Here is a 27,530-nt window from a genome sequence, read left to right as displayed (position 1 = left end):
GTGTACCAAGGGGAATGAGTGTGGGTGACTTCCTCTGCTGCAGTATTGTTAAGACCCCCCTAAAAAGACCTGTGTTCTTCAATATCTAAGTGCCTCAGTTATGAGCAGACCTGAAAATCCAACTGGATATTATACCTGGTAATGGGCCAACGTGTTGAGTTTCTTCCTCCCATCTTCCATCACTGAGGTATCGTCAAGGTCCCGCAGGATGTAGCTGCCCGTAGAAGCAAACCATTCTGAAATAGGAGAGAGAGCAGGGCACGATAATCTAACACCACAAAGGAGCTTCGAATAAAGCCTTTGGCTGTCAAAATATAATCAAGTAGCAGACCTTACGCTGAATTTAAAGGCTAGCAAGTCTACTACAGATAGCCCAGTGGTTACAAATTATACACTATACAAGATGCAATACTTGTTTTTCTGTGTATAAGAAACACAAATATGATAAACTCATTACTTACATTATATCATGTTTATTAATCAAATTATTCTTGAGGATTATGGATTCCAACCAACGGGCGCTGTAGTTTAAAAATTACATGTAATCAAAAAAGGATTAAGTAATGTGTGTATTGTGTCCAATAAAAGCTTCACGTGTGGGATGATTGTGAAATTCCCAGAACACTGACTCCCAGACACTATGCCTTATCTCCATGCGACCAGAACCTCCTATGGCATTAGAGAATTATTTTACAGGGTTAACCACCAAGGATGGTGTTATAGTAACATGATGTGAGAAGGGCAGGCCTGTAATAGGTATGGGGATAGATAGCATAGTTATGTTTTTGTACTCTTTAAGGCAAAAACCCTTTGCAGGCCAGTATGCTTATGCTACTGGGATATAGTACCATAGGATACACATTATATTATTGTGTGTCTAAATAAATGAGTAAGTGATTAGCTTTATTTAAAGGCATATATAGCCTTTTGTCTTGAAAATAGAATATAATTTGGATTATCTTGCCTATAGGGCTCTGTACAGCTCTACTGGTACCTGGTGGCCACTTCCTCTAGAAGGTGTACTATAGGCTTTCTTCAGAATGGGTACTGTGCATTTTGGACTTTGTCTAAAATTTGCACTGGAGCCATTCTCCAGAATATGTACCCTAGACAACCTGAATGTGTACTATACGCCCTTCTCCAGATTGTGCAGTATATTCTCTAGGATGTGTACTATAGATCTTCTCCAGAACGTGTACTATCGACCTTCTACGGGATATGTACTATAAACGCTCGAATGAGTACTTAAAACTAGCTCCAGAAAGTGTACTAAAAACTGTTCCATATATTGTACTGTGAAACGTTTGTAGAATATGCTTTAGAAAGCTTCTATAGGATGTGCTATAAATACCTTATCCAAAGTGTCCTATAAACGTTCTCTAGAATGTGCACTATCGAGCTTCACCTAAATGTGAACTAAAGATCCAGAATGTTTATCATGTTATGTTAAGTAAGCGTAGAAAGTGCTCTGTTGCCCAGAAAAGGATGTTCTGATTGTCTGGACTTGAGCTCTTTGGTTCATCAGCCACTGCCCTCGGTCTACCCGTCTATGCTTATCAGAAGCGTCAAAGACAGAACTTTCAGGCCAGACCAGGAACTCACTCAGGATACAAAGGTTATCCACATTGAAGGGCAGCCTGAGGCTCCTTGGAGTACTCACCCAGCTCCACATCCTCAACTTTGGGCCACTGGGAGTATGGCAGGTTCTTGCAGAAGGCCTCCAGGATCTTCTCCTTCATCTGGCTGATGGAGTCCATGTCCATCACCCGCACAATGAGCGAGTCCATGCTGCAGCCTTGGAAGGACACGTTCAGATTCTGGGAGGAGGGGAAAGAGCAGAAGTGAGACCGGAGGGGACTGATTTTCAAGGGCAGAATCAAAGTCCCTTATACACCATTGGTCAATCAGATACACCCAGGGACAGATGCTTCGTAGTCTGAGCAGTTCCTTATACACTGGCTCACTCTTTAAGCCTTTTCGTATACCACTTTCTAGTCTAAACTGTTAACTTATGTTGCACTGCAAACTACAACTTTTTGTTTAATTACTCTTAATATCATTGTCTAAACTGTGATAGAGGCAACATTCTCAAAACACACCCGCTGCATCACACCGTAGCAATCAACATGCCCCATATCATGACAATGACTTTCAGCCACTCCTGGTAGTTTAGCCAACTTAACTAAGCATTCTGTCTCTCCAGCTGTATGACTGATAAAAATGAAACTACAAGTCCCAGCAAGCTTAGGTATATTACTAGTAATGGGTGAAAGTTAGTTTCATGGAGGAAGTCCCCGGCTATGCCACACAGGTCAGCATCAAACAGGTTTATGCATGTATTTCATGGCTCAACAGATTTGCCAAATTCTTCCATTGTTTTCCAAAGCTTTTCTTCATTGGTTTCACCTTAGAAGCCATATCACTATCATACATTAGTTAAAAGTTTTGAAAGCTGGGTAGTCTCCAGAGAACATTAGCATCAATCCGTATATCTGCAGGCTGTACCTAAATACTGTCCCCGAAAACTGAGGTGGCGTAGCCTTTATAGCTGTAGAATTCATAGCAAGCCAGTCCCTTGAAAAAGCAGACAGGGCTGGGGCGCAGTCAGTCGCGTTCTATCTAACATGTGACTATACCCCAGCTCTGGGTGCCTTTCACTGGCACCACCATAAAGACTGACATGTGCCTGACTCAGCCCCTGCCCTATCAGAGAAGCACCGGCCTGCAAAATACTCTCCAGAATTACCAAAATTGGGGCCAGGGGTGATTTGACTCTAGAGCCATCACTTTTCTGCTTAATTATGGATTTACAGCACTTACAACACAACATACCATCTTCTGCATAATTCACATTTTTCAATTAAACTTTGTTTCTAGTTCAAATGGATCAGAACTCTTCCGAACTAGGTGGCATGCAGCGGGAAGACCATCGGGAGAGGGTAACTGGGCACTTTTTGTTTTCGGTTACTAAGTGGGTGAATCTTTTTGCCCAGGCAGTGTTAATGGTCACAGGGGAGGATTCTTCAATATTATGAATGTGTTTATTCCACGTTTTCAAGTGCCACAGCTGATACCTTGCTCCATAAGTTGCAGAACTTTGACAAACATAGGCAGAAGCAGCAGGGGAGATGCAGCATGTGGGCGAAGAAGCATCCGAGGTCCTGCCTGGCCCGCCAAAGCCTTGTGTACATAATTCAGTAACCAGCAGCTGGAATCACTTACGGCCACTTACCAGTGATTTAAAGTTGTGGCCATAAGAAGGAGGCGGATGGCCCAGGAGTCTAACAGAGAGAGTGCCAACTAGTGCGTAAGTGATTCAGAGACTAAAGGCGGGGGTGTGAGAAGTTGCAAACGTTTTCCCTCCATAATTTCATGAAGCTTTAAAAAAAACAAAGAAACCTCCAACAACTTCTAAATCTTTATGTATTTCGCTGAGTTTTGGAAGTTTTGAAAAATACATGCAGGAGGAGGAATCTTCTACTAAAAGTAGGTTTGCGGGAGACAAATCTCTTTCTAAAACTAACCTTGGGATAATTTCACCACCTGCCCATTTGCCTTTGGTGAATTTTAAAACATTTGCTATTCTTGTTTGGCCATTATTAGGTCACTGGCAAACTGGTGCTCATGCGGCTTCAATCCCACCCCTCCCCATCTCTGCTTGGGTCTTCATCGCATTCCCTGGTTGTGTTGAAATGTAGAAAGTGGAATCGCATGTGTGTATCGGATAGTACCTGTCAGCACAGTTTTCCTTCATACGTAGAAATCATGGTTCAACGCACAAGTATTTTGTGTGTCGTCATTTTCCATAATGCGCACAATGTTCCTACTTTGTAAAGTGCAATATGGACATTTGCCAGAATGTGTTCTATGTACTGGTCCAGAATGTGTACAATAAAGCATCTCAAGAATGTGTCCAACAGACCCTTATCGAATGTATGCTATAGGCCTTATCCAGAAAGGGCACTATGGACTGTCTTCAGACTGTGTACAATGAACCTTGTATAATAGAATTTAAGCATTGGCCCTTCTAGATGATACTATGGACCTTCTCAAAGACAATATTGACCATTTCCATGGAGTGTACTATAGACGTTCTTCACAATGTTCGCAATTGGTCTTCTAATGGGTACTATGGACCTTCTCCAGGTAGTGTACTACAAACCTTCTCCACGATGTGTGTAATGGGCTCTCTGAATGCGTACCATGTACCTCCTCTAGAATACATCCCACGGATCATCTTCAGAACGTATCATGTAGACCTTGTGTAAGACAGGTACCATGGATACTCTCTAGAATGTGTGCAATAAGCCTTCTCAGCGATGGGCCTTCTCCAGAATGTTTCCAGGCAATTGCTTTATGCCTACTCTAGGCTTTGGCTTGTAAAATATATAGACTGGGCCGTCTCCTCCAGAATGTTTAGGTTGATACAGTATAGGTACATTAAACCTCACCCTACAATGGACTTTGGCACCCCACAAAAATGTGTGAAGAAATATATAAATGAGACAATACATTGTGTGCTTTGGACTTTCTAATTTTGTAGTTGAACATTGGCCCTTGTACAGAAATTGTACTTTACGCTTTCCCCACCACTCCACACTTTCTGCTGCAGGATGTGTTTTATGAAACTCTTGCTACAGTCTCTGTGCCCTGGACATTGTCTAGCATGTGTTAGCTACACACCAGTTTCTTGTGAAACGTACTTGCAGTTGTATGAAAACTGAAATCTGTTCTCAATGAGCCGTATTGTAATTGAATCACCATTATTTAATGAACTTCGTTATTTTGCCTATAACAGTATAACTCATCATGTGGCCTGTATAGAATAGTGTGGTTCATGGGCATCATTCAGAGGTTTGGCAAAAAAATATTGTTGGCATATATTGTCTGACATAATATTGTGTGCTACATATTGTCTACAAAAATAGAGCACCACTGGACATAATATTAGAACATCTACACCCAATGGGCCAATAGTCAACAATATTTAGGAACGTATATTTATGTCAGTTAATATTTCTGTATACGATATTTAGGAAATAGTATTTAAGTCAGATTACATTTCTGGATACTATAGGATACGATATTTCAGACCATATTTCTGTAAAGAATATTTGGGACATGATATCTGTGTCAGTCATTTCTGAGTACGATATTTATGAGACAATTTATTTTCCAAACAATATTTTCTTGTATGATATTGAAGACCCCGTATTTATTCCAGACAATATTTTTGTATATGATATTCTGACATACAACCCCATTCAGAAGGGCCATGTCCAATCAGTGCAGGGGAAAGACATGGAATCATCTTCCACCTGCTCCAGGTGAAGTCTATAGTTGGTCCCTGCCTCTTACCAGTGGCTTGGCCTCGATGTTCTCCCTTAGAAGCCACTCCTCGTTCAAGGTGTACCGGGCCTTCCCGGTCAGTGCATCGATCGATCCCTTGTTCACCTGTTGCTTTATAGCACACAGAAGCAGGAAGAAGGGCTCACCCACGGTCTCCTAGGAACAAAGGGGACAACCACAAGTCAGGCAAAATAAATATTAACTTTCGGAGGTAGGATGGAAGTTGAGGTTAGCCCCCATGTCCACCCATTCATTCATTTCACGTCTCAGCTAGCCACACGCTAACCCACTCAACCAAAAATCTATCCACTCATCCATCTGCCTTTGTAGACAATCATTCATACAGCCACCCATTCAGTCTTCCCATTCATCCAGCCACCCACCAGTCCGCTCATCCACAGGATGCCCACTAAACACAGCCATCTTTTATTCTTCCACTCATCCATCTTATTCCTCTACTCACCTTGTTCATCGTTTATTCACCTATTTCCCAGCTCTTGTCTCTCCATTCACCCTTCCATCTACCTTTTCCCCCAATAAGCTTATTTTATATCATTCATCCATTGACCCCATTTACGTCTCATTGCTCCATTCATCACACGGATCTCCCATTCATCCATTTACCCCACCCCCTCGCTCTTTCACTCCACCCACTTCTTGACTGTGGATTCACTCGGCCCTTTCACAGCTTCCAGTGGTGTCTCTGTCCTGTCTACCCACAGGGGTGTGTCTCTATGATCACCCAGGAAAGCACCGTCTTTTCCTCAGTGCCCATAAAGCCTCATTGAGCCCTTTAGGAAAACCACACATTATTTCCTGGCTTTTCCCCTCTGAAACACGAAAATTGAGGTTTGTTAAAAAAAATAACTTTGGAGTCAGCAGCAGCAGGGGGGAGGAAGAGGAGGCCTACGTCACCACTAAGGACTGATCTGGGAATCAGAAGGGATTTTTGGAAGGGTTCCCAAACCAGCACGCACTTGACTGAGTGTGAGAACATTTTGCAGCCGCAAAAGAGTAAGGTTGGGCTAGGTGGGGGCAGAGCAGTTCTTAATTTGTGCTTAATTTGTGCTTGTTGTTTCTGGTGCTGAGCACCAGCACTTATTTTTTAGGGCGGGGCTTATTCTTCTGCCTCAAGCATTTGCTGCAAGCAAAAGGCACATATGGGAAAGACGGAGGAAGAGAAAAACGAAAAAGCGTCACAAAGGGAGAAAGTAGAAAGCTGTTAGAGTAAACTGAAGTGGCAAGGAGCGGCTTTATATGGATTGAAGAGGCCCGAGATGGCTTCAGGATTACGCCGCCTCAGTATTCTGTGTTCGCACATTTAATTGCAACAGCCGCATGTTTAAGAGGAGGGCTTTGGGCACCGGCGTGTTTGTATTTACAAATTAAGCACTGGGGCAGAGCAGCACTCAGTCTGCAGAAACCTCAGTCTGCAGTCCACGGGGACTGACTCAGTGAGATTACATCACTGTCCTCAGAACGGCCCTCCATCTTCTAAGGCCCGCTCATTATGAACAGCAACCATACGTTCAGCACAGCACAAAGGGGCATGTTTACAAGTTTTTGGTGCAGGACAGCGCTGCAAGCCTACTTGCTGTGCCTCCTGCGTTAAAAGACAAGGGCAGGAATGTGCTGTAGCTACAAGATGTGCTGCATTCTTGTCCTTTTCCCCTGCGCTGGCGCACAATGGGCTGCCACGCGCTAACGCAGGCATCCTTGCCTTGGTGCAAGGGTATCTGAGTTGCAGGGATGATTGTTTTTGTACAGGAAGGGAGGCCTTCCTACACAAAAACAAGCATGACAGGCTTTTTCCTCACACATAGAAAAAGGAAAAACAGGGAGAAATAAAGGTATTTCTTCTCATTGTGCTTCCCTCATGCCTCCACTGGGGAGGCATAAGCTCTTGGCACATTCGCAGCTTTACGAAATCTCCGTAATGCCCACGGCACGCCTCTCTGATGCAGGGTGATGCAAAGCAGCAACTTACGTTGCCCCAGTCTATATTTAAAAGGCCATGGAAAGCCACGCAGGGTGGCTTTACATGGCCTTGTAAATATAGCCCTGCAGTATGCGCCGCAGGACCGTCACTAAAAAGGCGCAGTAGGGGCTTGTAAGTAAGCCCCAAAATGTCTATCACAGCATGCACCAGCACCAATCACTTCACACAGAGACACACTGGGCCGTGGGTGAATCAGTTGATTGGGAGACGCAAAGTGAGGGCGTAATTTGTGTTGATGGTTGCATGTGGTGGCCACCAGTACTATTTTTTGGGGGGACCTGGACTTACTTTTTATCATTAAACTTTGACGCAGAGTAATAGACGGAAAGACAGAAAAGGTATACGAAGGAGGCAGAGGAGGCAGGAAAACTGTGACAAAGGGCGAAAGGAGAAAGATATGCAAAGGGAGAACATGGATGAAAGAGATAGATACAGGAAGTGTACTCTGGTATTGTATTGTTATTATAGATCGATCAACCCCCTTGCGAGGCCTAAAGAGCTTTATGGGTTGCCTGGATGCATTAATTCTGCAGCGCTTCGGTCAGCTGGAGAGGTCAGGAAGCGCTTCCAGTGGGAAACAAGCATTTAAAATGCAATGGATCTTGCATATTTCAAACAAGTTATTTGTCATCTTTTGGCATCAACGCCCTCGAGCAAAAACAAAAAAATGTGGAAACTGAGAAGAAAATAAAGTAGCTTTAAAAAATAAAGCTTTGCAATATTGTTTGTCCTGCTGGGCATGTTTTTGCCAGCCACAAGCCTTCTGGTTGCAGGGCACTGGAAGTTAGAAAAAAATAGTACCTCAATCAAGTCGGGAGCAGCGGATGAGCAGTAATTAAGTTGAATCAATCAGTACTTGATCCCTGCTCCACACAGAGAAATGGAAATGATGCCAGAGATGCCTTGACAAATTAAGAGGCTCTAAAGAAGACTGCCTCGCAAACCAACAAATGGTGAGGAACAGGCGGGCTCCAAGCCCTCTACTGAACACAACAGAGTCTCACATGCGAGACGCATGCACTAGCGCATACACTTGCAGGCTTGACTCTAAAAAAGAGGCAGCCTTTGTATTACATAATCCCAGCTTTCGACAGCACTGGCAGCGGGCTCCTAAAGCATTTTTGAGGCCCTCCACTGTTTTTTAACAGATTGATCCCTGTGTATAGTCTTCCGATCTATAGCTGCAGCTATAGGAACCGATACATTTCCCTCTCACACTACTGAAATCATGTGTGCGTTAGACCAATCAGAGTCTGACTAACGTCTGGAATGGAAACCTAGCAACTGTTTTGAAAGCCATCTCCTAGCTTCCTAAAGTGTTGCGATGCCATACCAGTGGCAAGTTGTGTGCTATGCAAAAGAAATGTAACACCCTGCCTTTCTGTTAAGTGGGTTGCCAGATCTGACTGTCATTTCGTCAGTTCTACAAATATGACTGTACATCAGGCCCTAGGCTGTTATAGGCCTTAGAATGTAAGGGTGTTTGATGTTGCTTATGTGGAAATCGACAAACGTGGCTTCCCCCTGTGTCCTTCTCAAAATACCATGAAAAATAGTGCACAATTGAAAGCAATTTAATGTAATAATAATACAAAAATTAGATTGGAAATGCTTTTTAAGTCGAGCGTGCAAGCGCTCTGACATGTTGTAATCTATCTGTGGGCTCTTAACCATACCCACCGCACGCCCATCACTATCACTTGTTCATGGGCTTGCCTTTCAAAAATCCTTTGTTATCATTGGTAAATGCTTTATATCTGTCCCTCCTTGGGGCAGTTTTGTTACTGCCTTGGCCATCGACCCTCTTACATGGATAATTGCACGACTGCGGATACGTTTGACTGCAAGCAAACTTCTTTTTCCTTTTGTGTCTCTCCTTCGTGCTCACACTTTGAATCGGCTCGTTTATGTCAACTGTTTTACTTTTCATTTTCAATTTATGTGGCAAGAAAAGTCCAGTTAGGAATTCACAACGTTAATAGCTATAACTCGAGCAAACATGAAACCCATTTCATTGCAAATGCTTGTTTAAAATTAGGGTGAACCAAGCTTGACTACTACCAATTATATATATATATATGAGAACCATGCACTGAGTAGCTTATATTTTTAGGTCTAAAATACACACACAAAGAGTTCTCAAAACAGATCTCATTCCAAGAAGTAAAATAATTTGCAGCAACAATAATATTAATACTAAATCCTATGTAAATTCGGAAAAATCGGATATTACTGCTGATTTCTCTATCACAGACTTTATCTTAGTGATAAATTGGTGTATTTTGTGATTAGCACATTCATTGCCATGAAGGCAGTAGGCACTGAAAATCAGCACGGCGAGTGATGGGCAGTAACCTACTGCCTATGATACAGTTAAAGTACAACTGGTGTAAAACCACTGCCCTTCCCGAGCATGTACGCGCCCCACACTGCTCAGATATGTGTTATTTCCTGTCACTGGGCCCAGGAACACTCACCATCACACAGCCTCGTGCAGAACATCTCACTGAGAATTCTGTGGATGCAAACAACACAGCACCGACCTGCCATCTAGTTTTACATCACATGCTTGCAACAGTACTGCCCAGCACCACATACTACATATCACCTTAAAACAGTGCACATTAAGATGGAGTTCAATGCATGCAAGTAACATGGCACAGACATGCCGTATCACTGATGTCACATGCGCTCATCAGCACTGCCAACCAACACGTACTATCACCTTACAACACCACACATTAAGACAGAACTCTGAATATACACCCATCACACGCTGAACATGCAATGAACTATGTGACTTACTCCCATCACTTACCACACATACCCATTTCACAGACAGGCAGCACCCATACCAATTACATACATGTCAGGAATTTGTTTAAGGCCTTTGGTTTCACTCGTCAAAAACCTTCACAACTCAATAAGGGAGGGCATTAACTAATGATGTCACTAGAGATCTCAAAATCCCCGCAGACTTCATCAAGCAAAGCAGTATTCTAGAAGGCGTATTGCTGTTGAGTGTTATTGATGCAGGACTGGACAAAGAGAACGGTTTGTTCTCTATGACGCAGGACTGTGGAAAGAGAACTGTTTGTCTTCTGTGACGCAGGACTGGACAAAGAGAACTGTTTGTCCTCTGTGACGTAGGACTGTGGAAAGAGAACTGTTCTCTATGATGCAGGACTAAGGAAAGCGAACTGTTTGTCCTCTGTGACGTAGGACTGGAGAAAGAGAACTGTTTGTACTCTGTGATGTAGGACTGGGGAAAGAGAACTGTTTGTACTCTGTGATGTAGGACTGGGGAAAGAGAACTGTTTGTACTCTGTAATGTAGGACTAGAGAAAGAGAATTGTTTGTCCTCTATGATGCAGGACTGGGGAAAGAGAACTGTTCTCTATGATGCAGGACTAGGGAAAGCGAACTGTTTGTGCACTATGGCGCAGGACTTGGTAAATAGAACTGTTTGTCCTCTGTGATGCAGGACTGGGTAAAGAGAACTCTTCTCTATGACCAGGACTGGGGAAAGAGAACTGTTTGCTCTCTATGATGCAGGACTGGGGAAAGAGAACTGTTTGTCCTCCAAGACGCAGGACTGGGGAAAGAACTGTTTGTTCTCTATGACGTAGGACTGGGGAAAAAGAACCGCGTGCTCTCTGTGACACAGGACTGCGGCAAGAGAACTGTTTTTTCTCTATGACTTAGGACTGAGGAAAAATAACTGTTTGCGCTCTATGATGCAGGACTGGGGAAAGGAAACTATTCTCTATGCCGCAGGACTGGAGAAAGAGAACTGTTTGCTCTCTGTGACGCAGGACTGGGGAACTGTTTGTTGTCTATGACGCAGGACTGAGGAACTGTTTGTTCTCTATGACGCAGGACTGGGGAACTATGGCGCAGGACTGGGGAAAGATAACTGTTTGCTCTCTGTGACGCAGGACTGGGGAACTATGATGCAGGTCTGGGGAAAAGAACTGTTTGCTCTCTGTGACGCAGGACTGGGGAACTGTTTGTTGTCTATGACGCAGGACTGGGGAACTGTTTGTTCTCTATGATGCAGGACTGGGGAACTGTTTGTTCTCTATGACGCAGGACTGGGGAAAGAGAACTGTTTGTCCTCCAAGACGCAGGACTGGGGAAAGAACTGTTTGCTCTCTGTAACGCAGGACTGGGGAACTATGATGCAGGTCTGGGGAAAAGAACTGTTTGTTCTCTATGACGCAGGACTGGGGAAAGAGAACTGTTTGTTGTCTATGACGCAGGTCTGGGGAAAAGAACTGTTTGTTCTTTATGACGCAGGACTGGGGAAAGAGAACTGTTTGCTCTCTGTGACGCAGGACTGGACAAAGAGAACTGTTTGTTGTCTATGACGCAGGACTGAGGAACTGTTTGTTCTCTATGACGCAGGACTGAGGAACTGTTTGTTCTTTATGACGCAGGACTGGGGAAAGAGAACTGTTTGCTCTCTGTGACGCAGGACTGGACAAAGAGAACTGTTTGTTGTCTATGACGCAGGACTGAGGAACTGTTTGTTCTCTATGACGCAGGACTGGGGAACTGTTTGTTCTCTATGACGCAGGACTGGGGAAAGAGAACTGTTTGTTGTCTATGACGCAGGACTGAGGAACTGTTTGTTGTCTATGACGCAGGACTGAGGAACTGTTTGTTCTCTATGACGCAGGACTGGGGAAAGAGAACTGTTTGTTCTCTACTCTAGATGGCCTCTTTAAACCCGACTCTCCCCATACAGGTTCGGAAGCTCATCCTGGGAGCTACTGAAACGCGCTTCAATGCACACTAATAGCAAATTCTGCAGTAAACAACTGCGATTTAATGGTAGATTCTGGGTAATCCAGTGCTAATTAATGACAGACTCTGCGTTAAACAAGCGCCAATTAACAATCACAATGAAAATGACACCTTCCCAGCTTCCATGCATGAATATTGCTGAGGCCCTGGGTACAAGGCCTCTCCATTGCTGGGTGTACGGGTGTGGAACAGTGACCAGGCACACAGGCGGGCACAGCTGCCAATGACCACTGGTGTTGCAGAAGGGGCACAAACTTCCACTGGAAGGGATGGGCTCTACTAGGGCCTTTTCAATCAGAACCACAGCAAACTCCAAAACCTCCGAATGACATCAGTGATGGAGCTGGGAGGCACAGGGTCACAATTTGCACAATTTTGATTGTGCGCAGTTAGGGGCGGCTCTAGAAGAGTTGCCAGCAACTGGTGCTCTAGGTGAATAATGAAATCAAAACCCCACTCTTTAACTTAAAATTAATTTAGTTGGATCTTTTCCCTAGAATTTGGTCCCCCACCCCCTTATTTTGGCACCCTAGTTCTCCCAGGTACAAAGGCGCCCCTGTGCACTTAGGGACACCTGACTTGTATCCATCAAGGCCATGTCTGTGGAGTACAAGGGCTTGAGGTAGGGTGACCAGATGTCCTGGATTTACCCGGACAGTCCCTGTTTTTAGAGGACTGTCCCGGTGTCCCCACGCTTCTCTTAATTTTAAGCAAATGTCCCGGTTTTTGGGACAAAGGTCAGATCATTAAATAAATGTCCCGGTTTTTGGGTCAGATCATGTAGGGAAGTATAAGTAAAGTATGAAATAATTAAAGTAATTTATCTGTTACTGTCAGGCAACACAGTCCCCTGTCTGCTCCCAGCAGAGAGACGAGTGGGGAGCAGAGCGAGGTGGGTGGGGGCGGGTTGGGGGTGCAGGGTGGGAGGTCTAGTAATTGCTAATTTTATATATGTAGTCTTGTAAATGTGTGTGTGTGCATGCGTGTATGTGTTTATATATATATATATATATATCAATCTATATATATATAAACACACACGTATCTATAGGCACACATTCACAAAGCTACGCAAAACAAAACGGGACAGGCCAGATATACAAGTGAAAGTAGTCTTTAGTCCTTCCTTTATGTGCTTTATGTTTTGCTCCTCAAAATCTGGTCACCCCAGCTTGATGTCATATTTACTCTGTGCAGAATGTGGGAGATGGGAAACACAGGAGTGAGGAACCTGTGGGTGAGCACGGTGGGGGTCGGGGGGGCGGAGGGGTGGAGAGAGCGAGCGAAGAAGACAGGGACAGAGCGAGACATGGAGGAAACAGAAAAGAGGGGATATAAAGTGTAAAAGAACGAGTTACCCCCCTGTCTGAGGGTGTCAGGAACACTGATATGATGTTTCCAAACCTTCAGTCACTGCTACCGCGAGGATTGGTAATTCCAGGAACCGGGAACAGCGCTGTGTTCCAGCTTTGACCCTATCTCTTGAGGAATGGAGAAATACTAGCAGACTGAGTTACCCTTGTCTTCGGACTGAGGTCCAGAGATTGCAAGAGCAAGTGACTGAATCCCCCCCCCCATAAAGAATGGGCGGAAAGAGAGCAAAAAGAACACAAGAGCGAGAGCAATGGAGAGAGTGCGAGAGAGACTGAGTATGCACGGAGTCAGAGTGAGTGAGTTAGCAACAAAGCAAGTGGTAGAACGAGACAACGGGTGTGACAAAGAGACAGAGAGTATATAGGGTAACAGAGTGAGGGGGAGATAGCAAGAGAGACAGAGGGCTCTTAAAGAGAGCGAAGGAAGCAAAACATAGGGCGATAGCAAACGAGTGAGAGAAGCAGGATAGCCTGGGAAAGTGAACTGAGAGACAGAATGATAGAAATCTGTAGAGCGCAAAAATACCAAAAGGCGTCAAGGCGCTATGTGCAGACACTGAGATAACCTGTCCCATAACCCGAACCCCTTACAAGAAGACAGGCCAGTAATTACAGCCTTTCCAAGGAGCAGGCAGCTGAGTCTAGACAGAAGCCCCAACCCTAAGCTTGAAGGCTTTCCTAAGGGGCATGTGGAGCTTAATCAGGGCGAGACCACGGGGAGGGAGTTCAAGATTCTAGCAGCTGCCACTGAAAACGTCCTTCGCCCCTCCCCCCCCCATCTCTTCCTGCGAACTCTGGGGATGACCACAAGGTGCCAAGTTAGATCTGAGAGGTCTAGGCAGTGAGAGTACCACTGAAAGAGAGGGAGAGAAGGTGTGTTAAAAGGCTATTCAGAGGAAAGGAGACAGTGAGAGACAGAGACAAAACGAGAAAAAGAGGGTGCTAGAGAGCAGACTGGGAGAAAGCAAGCAAAACAAGCATTAGCGTTGTAAATTCCTAACTGGACTTTTCTTGCCACACAAGCTGAAAATTAAAAGTAAAAAAGATGACATAAGTGAGCTGATTTAAAGCACCACGGCTGCCATGCGCGCAAAGGAGAGACACAAAAAGAAGTTAGCTCACAATCAAATGAATCGGCAAAAGTTCAATTATCCATGTAGCAGGGTTGGTCCCCAAGGCAGTAACAAAACTGCACCAAGGAGGGACGAATGTAAAGCATTTACCAATGTGAACAAAGGATTTTTTTAAAGCAAGCCCAAGAATGAGTGATAGTGATGGGCGTGCTATGGGCGTGGTTAAAAGCCCACAGATAGATTACAACAGGTCAGAGCGCTTGCTAAAAACTACAAATTGCAGAGTGGGCAATGGGTGGGCGAATGAGAGTGTATAAGGGAATATTAAAGCAAGGGAGTGTAAAAATGGCAAAAGAAGAATGTGAGAAAGAGAGCAAGGCCTACAAAGACAAGAACAGGGAGAGATGGTGAAAGTGAGACACAGGGGCAGAGAAAAAGGCAGGAAAGACACGAGGAAACAGACACTAATGTATAATGTACAAGTCCGAATCAGCCTTTTGTCTTTGCAAGGCTGTTAAGCCGAGCCCCATTAAATTGGGTAAGAGTATGGCCTGGGACGGCAGACACTTTTCACACAGTGGTGGCCCATCCACAGACGCCCCTGGCCTGCCTGGAGACCCTCTCCAGCACTTGGATGACACAGAGTTGGCAGTGGGCACGAGGGCTGATGTCACTGTGGGAGATGCCAGCTATTGGATGACTTCCAAGAGTCAGAAGTTTGACCAATGCTCTTAATAAGGATATTCAAATGAAGTATGGTGGGGGTCAATCACAGAGTGAACTGTGACAGAGACCTCCGGCTTTCTTACAGGGGGAAAGGGAACGCCCCTTCCACGAAAAGTGTCTTATGCCCTCTTGTGCACAGTGACTCACAGGCTTGCGGGCTGGGGGAAGTCACATGGCTGGGGGCTTTCTGGCTAGGATGAGTTCATGGAGGGAGGGGAGTGACTGTAACCACGCCCACCCGGGGCACACTATAGCTTCTTCTCTCCCTATCTTCGCCTGTTGTTGATAGAGTCTGTGGCTGCTGGAGTAACTGCTCCCCTACCTCAGTGGTTGAGTCTGTGGCTGCTGGAGTAGCGGCTCCCCTCTCTCAATGGGAGACTCCATGGCTGCTGGAGTAGCTGCTCCCCTACCTCAGTGGTAGAGTCCATGGCTGCTGGAGTACCTGCTCCCTTATCTCAGAGGTAGAGTCCATGGTTGCTGGAGTAGCTGCTCCCCTAGCCCAGTGGTAGAGTCCAGGTCAGCGGGAGTTGCTGATCTCCTAGCAGAGTCCAGGCCAGTTGGAGTAGTTGCTACTTTAGCTCAGTCTTCACCGTATATTCCTAACAAGCATTGTCAAAGCCAATTAGTTATTGGCTTTGCCAATGCCTTTTGGTTCTGCTCGACAGCATGAGCAACATGTTGTGCGAGATGGATGAAAGGAAAAAATACAAAATAAAACAGACGTGATGACATGGGCACAGCAGTCATGCCAATTTGCAGGCGCATGTATATGTCATTAAGCGTGTGCGCCTATAAAATGTTGCAGGTGCCAGTTTATTAAATTTACTAATCCGAGATGGATTGATACATTTAAAAATATGAAAAAGCAGTAGCAAATTTTTTTAAGGCGGGGTCAAGCAACAATTTGATGCCTGTTCCTCACCAAGAAAAAAATTAGGTGGGTCTAAGGGGAAACGGAAGAGCGGGTGGGGTGAGGGTAAGCAATGGGAAGTGCGTGGAGGGGGGTAGCAGTACACAAAGACGAGTAACAGGGGAGGGCGCGAGGGGGGAGTAGCCTTGGTTGGACTGAGGCAGAGAATACGCTCGGCAAGTAGGGCTCTGAGAGAAGTACACAAGCTAGAGTTCAACTCAAAGAGAGCGCTTGCAAAACGAGGGAGGCAGCAACACAGAATGCGGCTGTCAGGTTTTTGTTGGTCAAGAGAGAAGCACACCAAGATGAGAGCTGGAAAAGACATGCATGCTCATGGAGTCCTTAAGAAAAAAGAAAAAAACAGTTCCCTAAATGTGAGCTGTGGAAGCATAGCAGGCAGCCAATTGGAGAGAGGATAAAGAGACTACGATCCAGGGAGGGGCAAATATAAGATGGACAAGCTGGGAAAAGGAAAACCACTGAATAAGGAGCAAGAAAATGAGTGACAAAAAAGACAATCAGTTGTAGGAATGGGAGGCTGTAAGCCCCTGTAGGATCTTGATGAGCCCACAACAGGTATTTTGAACCAAGCAAATTTAGTTGAAAATTGTCGTGTGATCACATTTCAAATGGGAAAAGCTGCTTTGCATTAAGCCTGAGGGCCTAGTCTCGTGTTGCATAGGTTTAGGATGGATTTCATTCGGCTGGTGCGAGGGGTGAAGCACAGCTTACAATGTGAGGAATTAAGTCAGATGTTTGCAAATGACTTAATTGTTTACTCCATAATGAACCAATCACTGTTTTAATTTAAACCCTGTGGCTTAAGGCTTCCCTTGTAAGCACTTGATAGATGGACGAAGCTACTACGTTAGCTCAGTAAACTGACCACCCATGGCAGAAATGTGCAGGCGTTCTGTAAGCAGGGCTTTAAATTGAACACTGACAGATTTCTGAACAATGACTGTAAAAACCTTTAAGGTAATCCATATCAGCAATGTAGTTCCTATGAGCGTTTAACATGTTTTACTTAATGATGCATTACTTAAGAGTGTTTGCTTTTCCCAGGATGTTGTGTTTCTGTAATTTTGTTTTATACAATATATATTGGCCTCAAGGTGTCTGTGTGAGTTCAGGTTATAGATTACTGTTTATAACGGGCCACGATTGAGACCTCTGGAGTGATGGCAGTGCGGGTTTCTCACAGTGCGCCTCAGGAGGTCATAGAGGTGTTCAGAATACAATGCCATCCAATCCTTGACCTCTTTGCAGAGCGCACAGAATAGTAGTCACCTGTGGCAGTTGTAGTTGTGATTTTATTCGAACAGTGTGGGAAGAGGAACATAGCTGTCAAAATACTGGTAGGGCTCAAGTAAAACAAGCATTTTCAATGCAACGGGTCTTGCATTTGTTCGAGTTAGAGCTATTAGCGTTGTAAAGCAAAAAAAAACCAGCGCGATCGCGCTATGTAAAATGCAGCGCGATTGCGCTACGTGGAAAATAAACAGATAAAGTAGTCCGGATTCCAGGCTGAAAACATCGAGCCTCGTATGTTTTTGGTACTTTACCGGTGCTGTGTAGGTGGGCTAAACACCGGAAAAGGCATGACGTATGCATGCCTTTCACAAATGAAAGCAAGCGGATTTTAAAAGGCAAGCCCACGAACGAATGAAAGAGACTGACGTGGCATGGGTGTGGTTTGAAGCCCAAAGAGAGATTACAGAATGGACGGAGCAATTTGTGCTTGCCCATAAAAACACCTAGTTGTTGCTGTTGAGTAGGTGTGGTTTGTGTGTGTGGGGATGATGAAGTGATGAAGATGCAAGGAAGTACATGCAGGAGAGAATGGAAAGAAGGCGATGAAGAGGTAAGAGATGAGATGTGAGGTATGCAGATGGAAGATCCCAGAAAAATGTGGGGGAGAAACGGGTGCACTGGTTTCACACAGTGAGAGAGTGCAGAGGGAAGTGGTGCGAAGGGACGAATTGGAGTTCACTTCCATTGCCTTCAATGGGATCATCCCCTAGCAAGCGTATTACTTCCATTGACTTCAATGGGATCACTTCCCTGGCAAGCTTGCACATATTGGCTCGCTTCCACTGACTTCAATGAGATTATCCTCTAGCAAGCTTGCAAATGGTGGTTAACTTCCATTAACTTCAACTGGACCACCTTCCCAGCAAGCTTTCACATATTGGCTGGCTTCCGTTGATTTCAATGGGATCTCCTCCTAGCAAGCTTGCAAACGACGGCTTGCTTCTGTTGACCTCAATGGAAGAGGCTGTCAAGCAAACCTGCACCATCCTCCTGAATAGTTCATCTGCATTTCCGTTGATGGAATATCATTCCCCATAGCCCACATCCATGGACTTCAATGGCATAACTCTTCAAAACGTATGACTTTACTCTTTTTGGAGAGTTAACATGTTTTTGAGGAGGTCGGTTGAGATATTCTTGAATAATAAGTACGTGCCTGTGAACTAGGCCACCCCATTACCTCTAGTTATTAACTTACGCTACGAATGTACTGGGCTGACCTACCATGCAGTGTGTCGCTGGGCACAGCTATGTAGGAGGGAGAGGTCTTTAAGAACAGAGAAGTAAAGGGATTTATTACCGACAGTAACAAGAGGAAGGTGGGGGTACAGGGAGAGCGGTGAGATGGGAGGTGGAGGAATGTATTATGCTCAATTTATTTAAAAACCTCTTTGAAGCTTGGCTTGTTTGAATTTGCATTTTGGAAAGTTCTGCACAGGTCTGGCAGTGCAGAATGTCTTTGTTTTCCTTCTTCTCTTGGCACCCAGGGGTTGGCCTGAGGCGAGCAGGGCCAGTCGGTGTCTGAGGTGCCACTTGGAGCAGAGAATAGTGAGCCAAGAAAAACTAGAGAGCGAAGGGTTCCTTTCCTTCAATGTGGACTTCTCAGTAAAGTCATGTGGATAAGGACTGGATAATTTCACTGCACTTGGAAACAACTCAGTGCTCTTTAGTAAATATTATGGCACTGAATGGCACGCCAGAAAGGAATTGTTTGCTTTTTTAAACCTGCTTTGCTTAGGTTGGATCTCTTTCAGGCCCACCATAATCTAAACCTCTGATACGTAGTAATGACCACAGTCACTTCTGATTAGTAATACTATAAAATACTAATCTGTGGGTACGAATTACTGGCCATAGTATGGAGCCAGCTTTGCTAGGAATTACTCAGCATCTTAGCATGACGCTCGACCCTACAGAGGACAAAAGAGTTCCTGACCCGAGGCCATGCCTAACAGCAGTGGCCATTGGATGAAAGAAAATTCCTTAAAGTCGAATGCCAATAAAACTGAGGTTCTGGTGGTGGGTAACCAACCTCAGCTCTGGGACCGGCAGGATCGCCGGATGTTTTAGGTCTGGTCCCCACCCCTAAGCAGGTTGTAAAGGATTTGGGCTTCTGCTTGGACAGCAAACCCAGGACGGATTCCCAAATCAAAAAGGTGTTTGGCATATGTTTTGGGCTCATTAAATACCTGCGTAACATTCTGGGACTTCTCCCTGCTTCCGCTGAAAGAACAGTGGTGCATGCTTTAATAACTTCAGGTCTGGGCAATAGAAACGTGCTGTACCACCAGACGCCTTTGCCGTGTGCATTGGCTTCCCCTTGGAGTCAGACGGCCCAGTGCTTAATTTGTAAATAAAAACGTGCCGGTGCCCAAAGCTCTCCTCTTAAACATGCGGCTGCTGCAATTAAATATGCGAGCGCGGAATACTGAGGCAGCCTGATCCTAAAGCCACCTTGGGCCTCTTTAAACCATTTACAGCCCCTCCCTGTCCCTTCAGCTCACTCTAGCATCTTTCTGCTTTCTTCCTTTGTGACGCTTTTTCGTTTTTCTCCTCCTACCATATGTGTCTTTAGCTCGCAGTAAATGCTTGAGGAAGAAAAATAAGTGCTGGCCATCAAAAGTAAGTGCTGCGCCCTGCACCAGAAACCACCGGCTCAAATTAAGCACTGGAACGGCCACCTCCTTTGAGATCGTTCGTAAGACAGTGAAGACCTGGCTCTTTCAGTCTGCTGTTGGTGCGCTCTCTAACCTCTCTATGTTGGCGCTGGGAAACCATCTGGGCTGCCATGCACTCTATAAATGAATTTAATAATAATAATAATAATAAGTACAAGTGTTAAGTGTGATAAGTATTTACCTTAAAGGAGCAGTTATTAACCTAAGCACATTACTAAACACATAATAAAGATCTGCTTTGCTGACATGCTGCAAGTAGAAAGATGATTGTAGAAGAACATTGTCTAAGTTTAGCAGCATACTCCATAAGCTGCTTAATGCAGAACATGTTTCGACTCCAATATTTAATTCTCCAGGAGCACTTCTTCAGGGCCAAACAATCTGCCTTATTATCCCTCAACAATGAGCCACAGAATGTAAGCATTATTCGCTGATGCCACTCCTCCCTTATGCTTCAGCCCTGGTCTCTGTACGGTCACCCACGCCCCTCGCACCTAAGAGGCCCTGACCTTTACCTCAAAATTCTCAGCAAATAACACACCTGGTTCCGGCTACCGCGCTCTGGCTCAGACCAAGAGAGCTCATCTCAAAGGCTTGAGTGGATAACCCATTGCTCAAACGAGAAGGCACTCTTGGATAGAGAAGGATGAAGGACACTTGGAGACTCAACTGGGTCAGGAAAAAGAAAGCCATAGCTTGAGGATTGTGCAAACAATGATAGCTAGGCTCCCAAGCCAAGCTCTCCCGGTTCCATTTTGGCTATTAAATAGTATTGTCCTTTGCAGAAGCCATTACCAGCAGTTAAAGCCTCCTACTCAGCGTGTTAGCTGCTGTGAATTTGCCATTCCACAATTATGGGTCTGAACCAAACATTATTTATTGCAATTACTTCTCTGACAATTACCTGTACTACTACACCACTACAGCTACTATTGCTTCTACTACTTCTGTTAGCACATACCTCTTCTACAACAGCTTCCACTATCGTTCCTTAAAAATATGGGCCACTTTGGGCTTTTGGGTCTCGAGGGACTGTTGTACAGCTCAATGCCATCCACTAACTGTGTATGGACTATTTAACTCCAGTCGTGCCAGATCTTGGCTGGCTCTCCGGTGACGTCTTGCCAGCTGGTTACCTAAGCCACATCTTTTTTTTCCTGTTTTTTAGGCCTGGGCGAAATTTTCTTTACGCCGCCATGTAATTTTTGCCATTCTATTTTATGCCAAATTTTGAAAATTACATCACTACACCCAGTTGCATAATTAAAGATAATTCATACCAAATTGTATGTGGGATCATGGTTACAATGTGAATGACTAGCATGCGGGAGACACATGTTTTTTGTGCACTAAAATAATGTAGCACTAAATACTGGATTTCCACTTCATGTAATTTTGCATAACTTTTATAACTTTTTCTAAAAAAAAATGCATAATTACACAAATGGAAATTATGCAAATTTTGCACACACCTAGTTTTTTTCTGCTATCTCCGAGTCCCTTTCTCATGCAAATTTCTACTAACTACAGTCTCGTCTCCAGGTTTAATTTTTTTTTATTGTGCCTTGATACCAGGTTTTCTGAGAACTTTGAATACTACACCTTCCACTATTTTAAGTTCTGCCTTGTGATACACAAAGGCAAACATGCTTAGGACAAAAAACACAGGAAAGACAAATAAGTGTTACTTTTCAAGTATTTTTTTTTTTAAAATGATGCTAACATCTGGTCTTCTTCAAGTGTGCAGCTAGCCGTTGGGCAGTTTCCTGACCTGACTGAGGACGAAGTCACCCATGAACGCTTATTCACTAAAATGCTAGAAATAGAAGAAGGATATCACACACCCTTTGACCTTAACGACATTACAGAAAGTGACATTATATGATCTTTGACCCCGAATTTTCACAGGAACTGATGTCACATCACCTTAACCCTCATGCAATAGTCGACATCGCTGAGATTACGTAATAACCACATGACTGATGTAACAAAGCAACAGAGACAAATATCTATGGCACATTTCACCTACATTAGGGGGATAATATAATTTGCCTGGGGAGCGTTACTTGTTTCTGTATTACATGGAATATTATGCATTCGTTTGAAGTTGATACAGTGCCACAAAACAAAGAATAACACTGGGAACATACATTATTTACGACACAAACTGTCACGATGTAATCCCCCCCAGTGTATACTACAAAAAGTAATGTAGATATCAATCATATGGAAAAGGAAAAAAGAGACTAAAATACTGTAGAAGGTATGTCCTTATGTATTAATTGATATAGATAAAATGTTGAATGAGAAATATGTTACTAGCTCAAGTTATTCCTTCTTGCTAATACATGATGACTTATGGTCATCTGTAATGCATTATTACAGATGTGAAGCACGGAGGTGACGTGTTTTATTCAAACACATCATTTTTCATGTATTTGCACTAATGAAACATGGCAACAGCTAGTCTAACATATGTTGTTTTAGTTCCTTTTTATTTAATTGGAAGAGTGGTCATTGAACTGTTGAATTTATTTATTTTACAAAACGTAAAGCATGATGCCCAGGCCCCAGTGTAAGCTTCAGAAAGTATCCAGAGCTCGTGAAGACTGGGACTCGATGAAATTCCATTTAATTTATGCCGGTGTAATCTCCTGCAAGTCCCACCATTTCACATTATGATTGCTATTCAAAATGCCTGAGATTAGGGCATTATGCCAGTTTGCGTAACTGAGACAGTTTGAGTAAAAATCCTACTAGTGGAACATAGGAAGAATGCAAACTTATCAAATGTGAGCAGCTGTTGTGTCATGTGTGATCTTGTGCTATTTTGTTTGTACAAAATGCATTTGCATGCAAAAAACTAAAAAATATTGCACTGCCAAAGGAGTCATTTCGTGTAATAACACAATTTTTGCAGCATTTCACATAATTTTCACAAAAGTAATTACGCAAATTTCACACAGGCATAAGGCGCTGTTTCCGTTCTGACGATCAACAAACTAGTGAACTGGGTGAGCCCAACCTCTTCTAAGAGGAATTTGGGTGGGGGGAGGGGGGTCACATTTTCAAATTTTGAAAAAAAAAGGGCCATAAAGTACTTTTTAAAGTATACTTGAACATAAAATTGCTCAAAGGCCATAGGCTCTGAAAGGGAACCCATTACATATTCTATCATTAGATGCCAAGCCATTGAAAACTAATGCTCCCCAGGAATTAACCAATTTTCTAAATAACAAAATATGCTCTAGGTGTTCCACATGTAAATCAAAAAAATACCTCCATTGTGCCAGGGCCCCCAGTATGCCATGATGCCTCCTAAGGCCAAAATTACAAACAATATGCCAGGGCCTGAACTTTGCCATTAGTGCCACCTTTGTACCATGAATGATCCTTATATCAAAATGACCCCTAGTATGTCAGGGCCAGCATTTTGTCATTGTTGCCCCTGCATTATGCACCTGTTCTCCTCCCTTATGCCAATAATGACTTCTAATGCGCCAATGCCAGCATTTTGCCAATGATGCGCTTTATGCCAATAGTGTCCTCCAGAATGCCAGCATCAGCATTATTCCACCAGTGTCCTTATGCCAGTATTGCCTCCAGGATGACAGTGAAAGCACTTTGCCATGGGTGTCCCATATGCCCCAAGTATTACCACTAGTATGTCAGTGCCACGTATTACCTTTCCCTGTGCCAGTATTCTGCAGTGCCAGTAATGCTAAGAAATGCATCCAATATTCTAAGACCAACATTTTCCCAAGGGTACCTCTGTTACCCAAGAATTAGCTTAAGTATGCCAAGGCAAGACTGCAGACTCACAAGCCCACTTTCTCATGCAAACTCACTTACATTCACTCACTTTCATTCGCTCACACTCACTCGCACTCATTCCTTTTTTCTTAATTTCTTCCACTCATTTATTGCCACTCACTCTCACTCTCTTACATTCACTCTTACTCTGTCATTCTCACTCTCACTCACTCACACTCTCTAACACTCCCTCACACTTCGAAAGCAAGAAGGTGGAGCCCCCAATGCCCATAACAGCGAGTCACCCTCTGTTCTTGGCACTGATATTGCCACCTCTGAGGCCCAGAGTCGCAAGGGCAGTGCCAGGGGTCGCAAGTACCAAGCCAGGGATCGCCCTAAATAACGTCCAGGAAATCACTTACCGGCCCCCAAAACATTTGCTAAAATATATGGAAACTAAAACACTGCATTGTGCACAGTCTGCAGGAAGATACCATCTGTCACATCTAACAATGATAAGGAGTGTCTGAGTGTTTCTATATATAAAGTGTTATCCAATGGTTGGGTAATGACTGACAGAGTCAGCAGGCTATCTCACTCTTATTGTGTCTGTCATTGGCCACCCTGTTTTTTATTACTTCCTGCAACACGTTACTTTCCTGTAACTGTAGTTCTGAAGCTTAATGTTTGACATAGAACCAAAGACTGGATCATAATTTTGTTATTTACTGATTAGTTTCAGAAATTACATCCTGTTTTCTAAAAAAAAAAAAAAACACTAAAGTAAAGGTGTTGGTCACAGGTGTGTCTAGCGTGACTTGCAATGATTCTTTTCTGAAGCACACCATGAAATCCACATCAACAGTCTTGCAAAACTATACGAGCACACTTTATGGACTTATTTGCTGGAAGAACATCTGGACCACTGATTCTTAGATGAGGCAGGAGGCCAGGAAGGGGCCAACTTACCCTGAGGCAGCTGTACATGCAGATGGACATCCAGTTGGTGAGCATCTTCTCCACTACAGACTCCGTCCTCCGCAGCATCAGCTTGGGGTTCTTGGCTGCTGAGGCATCAATGAGGTCCACTAGGAGATCCTTCATGATACTGGTGTAGTACTCCAGCTTCCCATGCAGGGCGATGGTCAGCAGAGAAGCCAAGTTGCATCTGGAAGGGACAAAGATGCCTGGTTGAAGCTACACATCATTGCATGCTGGTACGATACCTCAATGGATAATGCATCAGTTGCAATGAATTGTGGGTACCTTGCAGGGTAACTGTTTAGAACACCTGTCGAACTGACTATGCCTTTCATGTTTTCCAGTAGAGAAAATTATTACGATTCCGTTGTGTGATGGTGCCAAGAAACCAGCACTGTGGCAGCAATGCTGGATAAAAGAATCATCAACTTATTTTTGTGTAGCACATCGTGCCAACATTTTTCTCTTTCTGTAAATACCAAGCATTATGGTTACTCAATTTATTGTTACTCAATGTATTACACTGGGAAGGCTGGAAGACTGAGTTGATCTTGCTGTGAATCCAACTTGTGGCATGCTGATCACGAGATGCCAACAGCGAGGGCTTAACCAGCTGAACCACCCTGCTGGCAGAATATAAACAACAGCCCAGGACCCACAGCTCACCTTCAGAGGGCACTACTACGATTTTCTAATTATTTGGTTTCAATCAAGTGCTCTGGTTGGGTTCTAACCCTTACATGTGAGGCCCTCTGACCCTCTGCGCATGTGTTTGAACAGTACCTGCTGTATCCTGTGTAAAACTTGTGTATTACTCAAGTGTTTATGCAGCCTTCTGTACACATACATTTAGGGTTCATTGTTAATATCAGAGATATTCTTCAGCGCAGGCGTCTCCATCCTCTGAGGCCCTGTACTGTAAGTGTTCGGAATGTGCGCAACCAGATCTGATGTAGGGACTCTTGACTAATAAACTTGAGCCTGATTTATGAAAGTATTTATGAGTGAGGGAAGTAGTACTGCAGGAGTACTGTTTTACATACTTTACATGCATTGATTAATAAGCATTAATAGGATTCCAGGCAAAACAAGTGCCTCAGATTGTGAATATGTATGATGTCAAAATCGGTTCTGTCCATAGCTGGACTGGCCATCCGGGGAGTCTGGCAGTGCCAGATGGGCCAACCTGAAATAACCAGTGAAACAGTTGTTCTTTTTGGTCCCTTGAACAACACAAGAAAAACTGTCACTCAAGCCCCAGTCACCAGCAAGGTGGACTATGGGAACATCCTCTATGCCGTGATCACCAAGCACTCACCAGAAGACTACAAACCATCCGGACCCTCTGCAGCCAGACTCATCTGCAACCTTCCACATTGCACACATTACAACACACCTCATGGAACTGACTTCCAGTATACAAACGGGATGAATTCAAACTCCTCACACACACATTTAAGGCACTATACAACTCAGGGCCCACCTGACTGAAGAATTGCATCTCATTCCACCAACCGTACAGACACATTAGCTCCGCAGGACTCCTACTGTTAGCCATGCTACTCGTACACAGAACCAGATCAGGAGGACAAGCATTCTCTTACATTGTTCCTAAAGTGTGGAATGACCTCACTCTCCACAGCTGAGCCTCGTTGTCTCTTTTTGAATTCTGCAGAAAGGCCTGGCTTTTCAATTAATCCCCCCCCATAGAAGGTTCAATTACCTCCCTACCCCAGGTAGGGCTAGGCTCACATCCTGCTCAGTGCCAGTGCCCTCGCGGGAGATAGTGCGCTGTACAAATACACAGAACATAACATAACATGGGCCGTGGCGAGACCATCAAAAATAGTCTGCTTGGCTGCTGCAGTTTGACTTTCTCTGTTACAGTGTTATCCTGTGCTTCTAGGCTGTTGTTACACTAAGTGTTACTGTGTTGTGCTGTGCCTCTCTGATGTTGTTACACTAAGTGTTACTGTGTTGTGCTGTGCCTCTAGGCTGTTGTTACACTAAGTGTTACTGTGTTGTGCTGTGCCTCTCTGCTGTTGTTACACTAAGTGTTACTGTGTTGTGCTGTGCCTCTAGGCTGTTGTCACACTAAGTGTTACTGTGTTGTGCTGTGCCTCTCTGCTGTTGTTACACTAAGTGTTGCTGTGTTGTGCTGTGCCTCTAGGCTATTGTTACACTAAGTGTTGCTGTGTTGTGCTGTGCCTCTAGGCTGTTGTTACAATAAGTGTTGCTGTGTTGTGCTGTGCCTCTAAGCTGTTGTTACACTAAGTGTTGCTGTGTTGTGCTGTGTCTCTAGGCTGTTGTTACACTAAGTGTTACTGTGTTGTGCTGGGCCTCTCTGCTGTTGTCACACTTTCAGGGTCACTGTGGTATCCTGTGCCTGGATGCTGTGGTTACGCGTTGTGTCGCTGTGCTATCCTGTGCTTGGTGGCTGTTGCAATTGTTTGGACACTGTATTGTTCTGTGCCTGGCTGCTACAATTACACCTTCTGTATTGCTCTAGGGTGGCAGGTTCAGTGCCACCCAGTGCATGTACCCCTGAATATGACGTGGCGTTGG

The 27,530-nt window shown here is 44.3% G+C and overlaps 1 protein-coding gene across 1 annotated transcript in view; it reads right to left on the bottom strand.

Annotated features, from left to right (window-relative positions):
• PLXND1 (plexin D1) overlaps window positions 1–27,530 on the bottom strand; it is a 281,158-nt gene that overhangs the window by 39,718 nt on the left and 213,910 nt on the right. The window contains exons 25-28 of the mRNA XM_069206314.1: window positions 24,954–25,152; window positions 5,359–5,505; window positions 1,661–1,817; window positions 136–236 (exon numbers count right to left, since the gene is read on the bottom strand). Coding sequence (XP_069062415.1) covers window positions 136–236; window positions 1,661–1,817; window positions 5,359–5,505; window positions 24,954–25,152 — 604 coding nt within the window. The remainder of the gene's footprint in view (window positions 1–135; window positions 237–1,660; window positions 1,818–5,358; window positions 5,506–24,953; window positions 25,153–27,530) is intronic.

Source organism: Pleurodeles waltl, chromosome 9 (assembly GCF_031143425.1).
Source record: "Pleurodeles waltl isolate 20211129_DDA chromosome 9, aPleWal1.hap1.20221129, whole genome shotgun sequence".
NCBI classification, from domain to species: Eukaryota; Metazoa; Chordata; class Amphibia; order Caudata; family Salamandridae; genus Pleurodeles; species Pleurodeles waltl.
Note: the sequence above shows the minus strand (reverse complement) of the source record. Positions and strands in the feature narration are given on the sequence as shown.